Source organism: Guillardia theta, assembly GCF_000315625.1.
Source record: "Guillardia theta CCMP2712 unplaced genomic scaffold GUITHscaffold_61, whole genome shotgun sequence".
NCBI lineage: Eukaryota > Cryptophyceae > Pyrenomonadales > Geminigeraceae > Guillardia > Guillardia theta.
In genome coordinates this window covers 55998-64847 of record NW_005434613.1, presented here as the reverse complement: position 1 = coordinate 64847, position 8850 = coordinate 55998, and the positions used below count along the sequence as shown (strand labels likewise).

Here is an 8850-nt window from a genome sequence, read left to right as displayed (position 1 = left end):
GGAGGGGGTTGCTGACTCCTCCTCCTCCTCGCTCCTCCTTCTCCAGCCTCCTCCTCCGATCCGCCTCCCTCCTTGCCGCACTTCTGCTCTCTTGCTCCCTACCTTGTTCTATCTCTCAATCTTTCCATCTTTTTCTGTCTTCCTGTTCCGATTTGCTCCTCCTCTGTGCTCTCCACCCGTTCTCTAGGAATCAGCGTTATTTCCTGTTCAAGAACACAACAGACATGTCCCTTGAAGTTTGCAGGAGGTACTTCTCCTCCCCTCTCCTCTCTTCTGCTGTTCCCCTTCCCTCTCCTGCTCTCTCTTCCTCCTCCTCCTCGTCCACCACCACCACCACTTCCTCCTGCTCCTGCTCCTCCTCCTGCTCCTCCTCCTCCTCCTGTGCCATCATCTCAAGCTTCTCTGCAGGGAGATGACGTGGGCGCTTCAAGAACTCTCTCTCTCTCCTCATAACGACAGCGCCTGGGCCTTCATCCGGGGTCTCCTCCTCTCTCACTCCATCCGCGACTTCCCTGAACTTGTGGTATGTCATCCCCCAACTGAACTCCCTCGCGCTCCCACTCCCTTCCTCCTCTCCCTCCCCCTCCCTCCCCTCCCTCTCCCTCTCCCTCTCCCTCTCCCTCTCCCTCTCCCTCTCCCTCTCCCTCTCCCTCTCCCTCTCCCTCTCCCTCTCCCTCTCCCTCTCCCTCTCCCTCTCCCTTTCCTCTGACATGCTGCAGGATGCATTGCAGACTTACTCTTCCTCGGATTCTCCGCCGGTCGGGGCGCTGGAGCTCCAGGCGGAGCTGCTGCTGGAGAATGTGAGGAGAGGAGAGGAGGGCAGAGGAGAGCAGAGCAGAGGGTGTAGGAGGAATCGAGAGTGAGAACGAACGAAAGCAGCAGCAGACAGGAGCAGGGAGTACGACAGGAAGGCAGAGGAGGAGAGAGGGAGTGCAGAGAGCTGGTCAGTAGTGAGTGGAGGGCGGAGAGAGAGTTGAAGCAGCGGATGTTTCTTCTCATGTCATGATAGGGAGGCGAGGACAACCGACTTGCCGCGCGCAGAATGTGAGAGGGAGGGGAAGGAGGAGAGGAGGGGGATGGGGAAGAGGAGAGGGATGGGGGATGGGGGATGGGGGAGGAAGAAAGTGAAGGAGCAGCAGATTCGAACGACTAGCCAAGGAGATTGACGTCATCAGAGCATCGTACTGGTAGGAGGAGACTGATTATCGTCCTCTCCCCCCTCTGCTCGTCCTGTTTCTCTTCCCCTTACTCCACCCTCCTCCCTTTCTTTCCCTCTCTTCGCCCCCCCCTCCCCTCCCTCCGTTCTTCGTCCTTCTCGTTCCCCTTCTCCTCCACTTCCTCACAAGCTGATTGTTCTTGTTTTTGTTCTTCTCAGGAATTTCCGGGCGGAACAGCACGAGTGAATTGCAACATAAGAATGCCATTGAACCGATTATTTTCACTCCTTCCCTCCCATCCTCCCTCCCTCTTCCCTCTCTCCATCTCCTGCTCCTGCTCCTGCTCCATCTCCTGCTCCCTCCCCATCTCCTCCTCCTCAGTTCTGCGCATCGTTGATGAACTCACGCACGCTCGCTCCCTCCGACGCCGAGATGAACTTCACGTTGTCCGGGAGGATCTGCGACAGATCAGCTCGAGCCCAGCTGCCATTGAGCTAGCGGGACCCACCTGGAGGATGCGGACGTACTCGTGGGCGATCTCCTCCTCGTTGGGCTGCAGCAGGACGATGTTGATGCCCTTCTGCAAGGCTCGTGCCGTTCGCCCGGACCTGAAGCAAAGTGAGGGAGAGAGAGGAGGAGGAGAGGATGGAGAGGAGGAGGAAGGGAGAGGTGAGGAAGAGACAGGATGTGAACAAGGACGCTCCAGCTCAAAGGAGGGAGGGCAGGAGGGGGAGGAGGAGAGGCTAGAAGGATAAAGAGAGCAAGGAGGCTGGAAGGAGAGGAAGGGGAAGTGCAGGAGCTCAAGTACCTGTGGCGGAATTGATCCAGCGCCTTCTTCCTGGTCCTGAGAGGAGAAGTCAGCAGGTTAACTACATCTCCTCGTCCTCCTCCCTCCTTTCTTTCCTCCCTCCCTCGTCCTCGTCCTCCACCCTTTTCCCTTCCCTCCGCCCCTCCCCTTACCCCCCTCTCTCCCTCCGTCCCTCCCTCCAGCCTCGTTCTCCACCCACCCACCCACCCTCCCTCCTCCTCCTTCGTCGCCTCCCTCCCTCCTCCCTCCCTCCCTCCCTCCCTCCGGTCCTCACTTGATCCACTGGAAGCCTCCTCTCCCCTGCTCCTTCACCAGCTCCATCTGCACGACCATGGTCACGTTGGGCACGTCGATGCCCTTGGCGACTGAGTCCGTGGCGATGAGGATATGAGCTCGGTTCTCCCTGAACCTCTTCATCATCTCTATCCTCTGCTCCCTCGTGATGTCGGATCCAGCCGTGAACTCCTGCACCCCCTGCAGGAGGTTCACTCCGATCTCGCCGTCGATCTCCCCCAGGCCCCTCCTCCTCCTACAGTCGTTGTCCATATAGATGAGCGAGTCCACTGACACTCTCCCTCCTGACTTGTTCTTGCAGAAGACGATGGCCGAGCCGGCAAGGAACATGTCCGACAGCAGCCAAGGCATCACTCCCTGCTTCTCAGCCTCCGACCCGCACTTGATGAACAGATGAGTCATACCAGCGACGTCCTTCCTTGGCACTCGGAAGCGGATGTACTTGTGGTCGACGCACAGGTCGATCAGTCTCCTCAGCTGGACGTCGTCGGGGTCGTTCTCGTCGTCGCCGATGGTCGCCGAGAAGAAGAGGACCTTGGGACGCTGCCTCTTGGGGTTCTGCTGCACGCACTGCCTGAGGACTTTGACTATGATCTCGTCCGCCGACTCTCGTCCGCCCGATTGAGCAAAGATGTCATCCACTTCGTCCGCGATCAACAGCTTCACGTCCCCGCACGGCAGCCGGTTGTCCCTCACCTTGTTGCCCAGCTGGTTGGCCGTCGACAGAATGATCTGAGCCTGCGTGTTGATCGCCGGCCCGCCTCTCCGCTCGTTGTCCACGAAGGCCCATGCCAAGTTCACCCCGCACTTGTCCCGCAAGGCAGCACAGAGCTTGTCTACCTCGTCACAGAGCTGGTCAAGCAGCGGTCGGTTGTGCGCCATGATCAGCACTTGAGGACGCTGTTTGGAGGGCTCGATCGCTGCCAGAGCCGCCACGGCAAAGCACATGGTCTTTCCTGACCCCGTCTCAGCCGTTGCCACAATGTTGAAGCCGCTCAGACTAGCTGGGATGGTGGCCGCCTGGATAGGGCGGACGGTGAAGCTGCCGCTGTCGTCTCGATTCCACTCGCACTGCCTGCCATACTCGTTGATCGCTACCACGATGTGCTCCAGGGGCACCAGCGACCCTCCGTGGTCCTGGCCGAACGTCTGGTCCCTCCCTTGCTGCAGCGTCACCAGCTCCTCCCAGTTGGCCAGCGGGGGCCGGTCAAACCCAGAGACATGAATGAGGTCCAGCTCTACTGAGCCGTACTTAAGGTTCAGGTTCGCCTTGGGTCGCCCGACGATGCGCTTTGCGCGAGACTTTGGGGCGGCCGGCATCGTCGACTTCTTGAAGAGAACGCCGTCGATAGTCTTCATCTCCTCCTCGGTGAACCCGACTCCATCCCCGCCGTCGACCAGCGCCGCAAGTTTCGCCTTGTCCGCTCTCACTTGCCCGTTCTTCATGGAGGCGAGAGGAGAGGCGTCCAGAAAGTTCCTGACCTTGTCGATGCGAATGCTGTACTTGACCGCCTCGTCGCTGTCATCGTCTCCCTTCGGATTGTACATCATCAGGATGATATGCTCCACCAGGTCCGCAAAGTCCGTGTCATCCCCGTCGGGCATCTCAGCGCTCTCCTCGTACTCGGGCTCGTTGACGTGCTCTTGCTGAGGCCGATCGTCTGTTCCCGCATGCTCTACATCGTTCGTGCCTTCGGGCACTTCCCCATGCGCCTCTTGCTTGTGTACCTGCTGCTGCTGCTGCTGCTGCTGCTCGTGCACTGGTTCCGGCTCGCTCTTGCGAGGCTCGACCGTTTGCTGCACGTGAAGAGGAGCTGGCACGCTGGAAGGAGCCTTGAGGTCCTGCTGGACAACAGCTGGTTTTGGTTGAAACGAAAATGCCGGAGCTTGGGAGGGCTGCGGTGCCATGAAGCCCTGGCTGGGAGCGCCTCCACCAAAGCTGAAGAGATTTCCCTTGCTACCTGCCGGGTCCATGAATGTGCTCGTGCCGGGGCCCTGCGGGGCTTGAGCTTGTTGCCAAGGCTGAGTTGGTTGCCCGGCGGTCAAGTTGTTGAAGCTGATAGGCGGCTGTGAGCTCTGAGGAGGAGGTTTGGACGCTTCTGGCTTTCGAGGCGCTTCAGTCAGCTGGACTGCAGCTGAAGTCTGACTGCCATTGGGTTGCTGGAAGAGTCCTTGACCTCCGAACGAAAGATGGGCGGAGGGCCTGGAACTCACGTTACGTCGAATTTAGTCTGCTGCAAGCTCACCCGTTGCTCGCCACGGGGTTGGGAGAAAACGAGGGCTGCGAGTTAAAGGAGGGGAATCCTGACTGAGAGGCTGCTGCCTGAAAGTGTTGTTTGTCCTCGACTGGTGGAGACTTATGCTTCAAGAGAGCCAGCAAGTCAGGACGCGGCGTGTCACAATGGAATAGTCACCACGGGCTTGGCTAACCCCAGCTGCTGCTTCCACGAGCCCCACTCTCCATCCTGCGAAGAACTTTCAGCTGTACTGTACTGCAACATGACTTGTAGGTTGTACTTCTAGCTTCAGCGCAAACGCTTGCATCTCATTCATCTCGGCTTCTGATATCAGCTCATCTGCCGAGACCTGGCAGCGGCTAGTGAGCTCAAGGCGTCGCAACTAGAGCAGCTGAAGGAACCAGAGCCAGCGTCTCACGATCGAGCACCATGCTCTTCAGCATCTTCAGCACTGTGTCTTTCTCGTCAACAGAACCTGCTCAAGTCCATCACTGGCAGGCAAATGCATCAAGACAAACACAATGAGTCGGCACCTAGCCGTTGCCCAAGACGCTGGAGGAGAACGTGGTCGACATCTTCTCTCGTCACTTGGAACCCGCTGGGAAAGCGATAGGACTCCATTGCCGTCGCTGTTCAGTCCCTCAAAGATGTAGCCTCAATCAGTCTCTTGGTCTTCTTTCAGCCTTCCATGCCCTGTCAACCAGCATCAACAACTGCTCTGGATTCAGTTTCTTTCTATGCACTTTCTCGCCATGATCATGATCCTACTTCAATTTCTACATTTCGCTCCTTGTCGACTCAATACACCAAGACTCCTCCTCTCATTCCCTGCGGGCCACACTGAACTTCACTGTGCCGACGCATTTCCAGAGGATCCATGCGTGCTTCTGTCTCATGTGGACATAGTTCCTCCTTCACGCATGCTCCACATCTATCATTGGAAAACGGACACCCAAAGGCTGACGACTTCTCCTGTGTCGCCTGACCGCGATCCTTTCGCACGCGAATGCATACGAGTATGAACATGTTTTAACTTCCTCCTTCGTTGACATCTGAGCATCCCTCCTGCTCTCCTTCCTGCTCCTTCATTGCCTACATCAGACCCAATCACTTTCTCCCTCCCTCCCCGTCTCTCCTCCCCTCCTCCCTCCCCCTCCGTTGTCGCAGCCAACTACACTACTAATTCGCTTCTCGCCATGCTCTGCTGATCACGAGCACCCCACCCCATCGGCAAATCATCCACGATTTCCCAGTAACCCCCACCCTTTATCATATGGATGAAGTCAGAATAACCCCTTTGTGCATCACCCCTACCTATACAATAAATCCCGTCATCATGACCCCCTTTGATCACGGGATAAGGTGGGGTGTAAATTATACCCGTGGTTGATTATGTAAAAAATGGGGTACATGATCATGTATCAGGGTAGAGGCGATGGAATACGAAAAGGGGGTAGTTATCACTCATTCGTGTGGGTGGGGTAGATCATCGTAACCAAGGGGGTAGGGTGATAACGGGTGTAGGTGGAACGGGCGTAACAGGGGGTGGGTAGCGGTGATAGTACCCTTCCTCCGGATTGTAGGTGAATTTTGTCTCAGTGGGTAGGGTGTTTTATGTCGAGAGGGCGTGGGGTGAATCAAGTTGATACAATTTTGAATGGGTGGGGTCATGTCAGGTGGGTAGGTGGGATACCGGTGAAGGTACTGATGATACATGACCACATAAACTACTTGGTTCAAGTACGGGTGATGAAAAGGTGGTGTTCAAAAGGGGAGGGGGGTTCTTGCATCTCTTATTGGATTTTGATAAGGTGGGGTAGAGGAAAGGAGGTCAAATCAGAAGGTAGGGTAGTGATTGGTGATTCCCAGCATGATGGGTAGGGTACTGACAAAATTCCAAGGGGGTAGGGTGGTGGTGTGGGGTGGGGTGGGGTCGACGAGGAGAATGTCGACGACTACTACAGGCGCTCTGGGATGGCTGGGAGAGGAAGGGAGGCGGAGGGAGGCGGACACCTATCAGGAAGCAAGATTTTAGGAAAGTCAGGGTCAAAGATATCAAACTTACAATGTGATGTTCTTGATGCAGCAGGCAGAGTTATCTGTGGAGGGGATCGTTCGAATCAAGGGGTTTTCAGTGGGAGTTTGCAATGGAAGGAGCAAATCGCTCACCTGGGCTAAGAGGTCAAGGGAAGAAGAAGATTGTAAAGCAAGAATAGAGGGTATCTAAGTGGAGAACACATAGATCATTGAAGTGCAATGTTTTTTTTTTTGTTCAATTTGTATTTTCTTTGAGACTGTTCATGCTGTGGTACAAAAAATGTTGAATGATATTCTTCAGCTTGTCCACATGCTGTTGGAAGATCATTTAGACTTGATATCCTGCTATCATCCGTTTCTTCTATTTCATTTCTGTTTCCGCTCATGTACACTCTCTAGTATCCATTCCCACTCAAACATTGATTCTTCGAACCATTGTCTCAAATTTGTTGTGAGCATTAGAATTTCATGATTGCAAGCCTTAGAATAGATGATGGACACAGTGTAAGGGATATTTGTATTGTTCTTTTCCCAACATCCAAGGTAACTAGCGATCTATGTCGAACACTAGCACCTCGTATTGCGCCCTATAACTTGAGAGCTCGTTTACTGACTTGGCTTGCATACCCGAGAAACAACTATTCGAAATCCATGATGAGTTAACCCTAATTTCTAATGAGAGAGTTCTCACAGACATGGCTCGCTTCGGTATCTACACCTTCTTGCGTTGGAACATCATGACAGGCAAGCCTAGTTGAAATAAATTTATTCCTGTTGATGTGTACCAACTTGCAGGTCCCATCGTTGGACTTCTTGGAGCCTTCACTGGATGCCTCGGTGCTGCTGCAGTGAAGAGTGTAAGAACTAAGTCAAGTGAATTCGATCAGACTGAAATCTAAACTTTGCAGATGTTAACGGATAAAGAGAAGAAAAAGTGAAGATGTAATTTCGAAAACTCACGCTAGGTCCTCTGTTTTTAAGTGTCAGTGTGGAGAATGGAGCTGCTCCTCTACCAGAGATGTGAATAATGACGAGCAGCAAAGGAGGATCTTGGTGTTTTGTTTCAGTGGTTCTCTTCATATGTGATAAACGGCTCAACTTGGCTTCTTCACGGTGAGGAGTGATCGGACACTGACTTGCCCGGGCGGCGTGAGCGGCGCGGCGTCAGACCTTTCAGACCGTGACAGGGTCGCCCGGGCCTCACTGAGTCACGGAGGCAGTGGCCCGGGCCGGGCGCCGGCCCGGCGCGCTGCCCGGCCGCACAGGCTGCCGCCGCCGGGCCCGGCAGCCCGGTGTGACCGACCCGCCGGGCGTCCGGCAGCCTGTGACCCGCCAGGCGTCCGGCCGGGCGAGGCCTGAGTGCAGTGCCGCCGCTGCAGTGCCGCCGCACGGACTGCAAGCCGCTGTTCAATCACTGAGAGTCTCGGCAGTCACGGACCGCCGGTCCGCTGCCATGATGGCCCCCGCTGGAAGGCTGAGCCCCAGTTGAAGGCTACCGTAACGGACAATTGCAGGCTCGTTGCAGACTGGTGGGTGCGGGAGGTAACGGCGGGTGTAGAGGACTAGCCTCGGATGACCCGTTCAATTGACCAGAGGATTCTGGTGGCCGGCTGAAAATACAGGGGTATGACAGAGGGAAAGAGGGTCATGGTACTTCAAATATGTAAATAGACCCTGAATTTGACTATTGATATGTTGGGTTCTTAAAACTATTGTGGGGTACTTAAGAAATACGGTGGGTACCTGAATAAATGGTGGGTGGTACAGTCAATGGGGTAGTAGACTACAACGATCGGTGCTGCTTCCAATCGCTCCTTCCACCCCCACCCCAACAAAGTAAAGATATCCTCATCACCCCCCCCTCTTTAATTTCATGGTACCCCTACCCACTAAGCTTCACAAATACACGTATTTCAAAGGGAAGATGGGTGGTAGTCATTTCACCCCTACCCCGAAACATCATCTTGCCGAGTACCAGTACCCCTCCATCTAGTCCCCCCCGCCTTCGCTGTATACCTTCGCCCTGGCACCTTCGATCCCCGACAGATTCGCTGCCATGTCTACGCATGTCTTGAAGACGATTATCTTCATGTCCTCAGCCAAGGACATCCAAGCGCCATGGTGAGAGGGAGGGAGGGAGGGAGGGAGGGAGGGAGGGAGGGAGGGAGGGAGGGAGGTAGGAAAGGAGGGGGGCATGGGGTGTCCCTATCCGTTGAATGACCAGATCATGAACCCATGTTTGATGCAGGGACAATGGGCCGGGAGTCGCTGTCTCCCGACTAGGCCCAGACAGAATGTACACTGCTAAAGCTGCTCA

At 55.3% G+C, this 8850-nt stretch overlaps 3 protein-coding genes across 3 annotated transcripts in view; 2 read left to right on the top strand and 1 right to left on the bottom strand.

Annotated features, from left to right (window-relative positions):
• Positions 1–1048, top strand: part of GUITHDRAFT_142121 (hypothetical protein) — a gene marked incomplete at both ends in the record, with an annotated part of 2257 nt that extends 1209 nt beyond the window's left edge. The window contains 4 exons of the mRNA XM_005828113.1: positions 188–247; positions 409–523; positions 720–800; positions 1010–1048. Of these exons, the coding sequence (XP_005828170.1) occupies positions 188–247; positions 409–523; positions 720–800; positions 1010–1048 (295 nt within the window). The remainder of the gene's footprint in view (positions 1–187; positions 248–408; positions 524–719; positions 801–1009) is intronic.
• Positions 1049–1534: 486 nt separating this feature from the next.
• On the bottom strand, positions 1535–5117 carry GUITHDRAFT_142120 (hypothetical protein; the record flags this gene model as incomplete). The annotated part of the gene is made up of 9 exons (XM_005828112.1): positions 1535–1615; positions 1666–1765; positions 1966–2001; positions 2240–4462; positions 4506–4621; positions 4674–4724; positions 4777–4845; positions 4898–4971; positions 5030–5117. 9 exons carry the CDS (start codon positions 5115–5117, stop codon positions 1535–1537), a joined length of 2838 nt encoding a protein of 945 aa, XP_005828169.1.
• A 3472-nt stretch (positions 5118–8589) lies between these two features.
• GUITHDRAFT_74902 (hypothetical protein) overlaps positions 8590–8850 on the top strand; it is a gene marked incomplete at both ends in the record, with an annotated part of 4453 nt that continues 4192 nt past the window's right edge. Inside the window, one exon of the mRNA XM_005828111.1 lies at positions 8590–8654. Coding sequence (XP_005828168.1) covers positions 8590–8654 — 65 coding nt within the window. The remainder of the gene's footprint in view (positions 8655–8850) is intronic.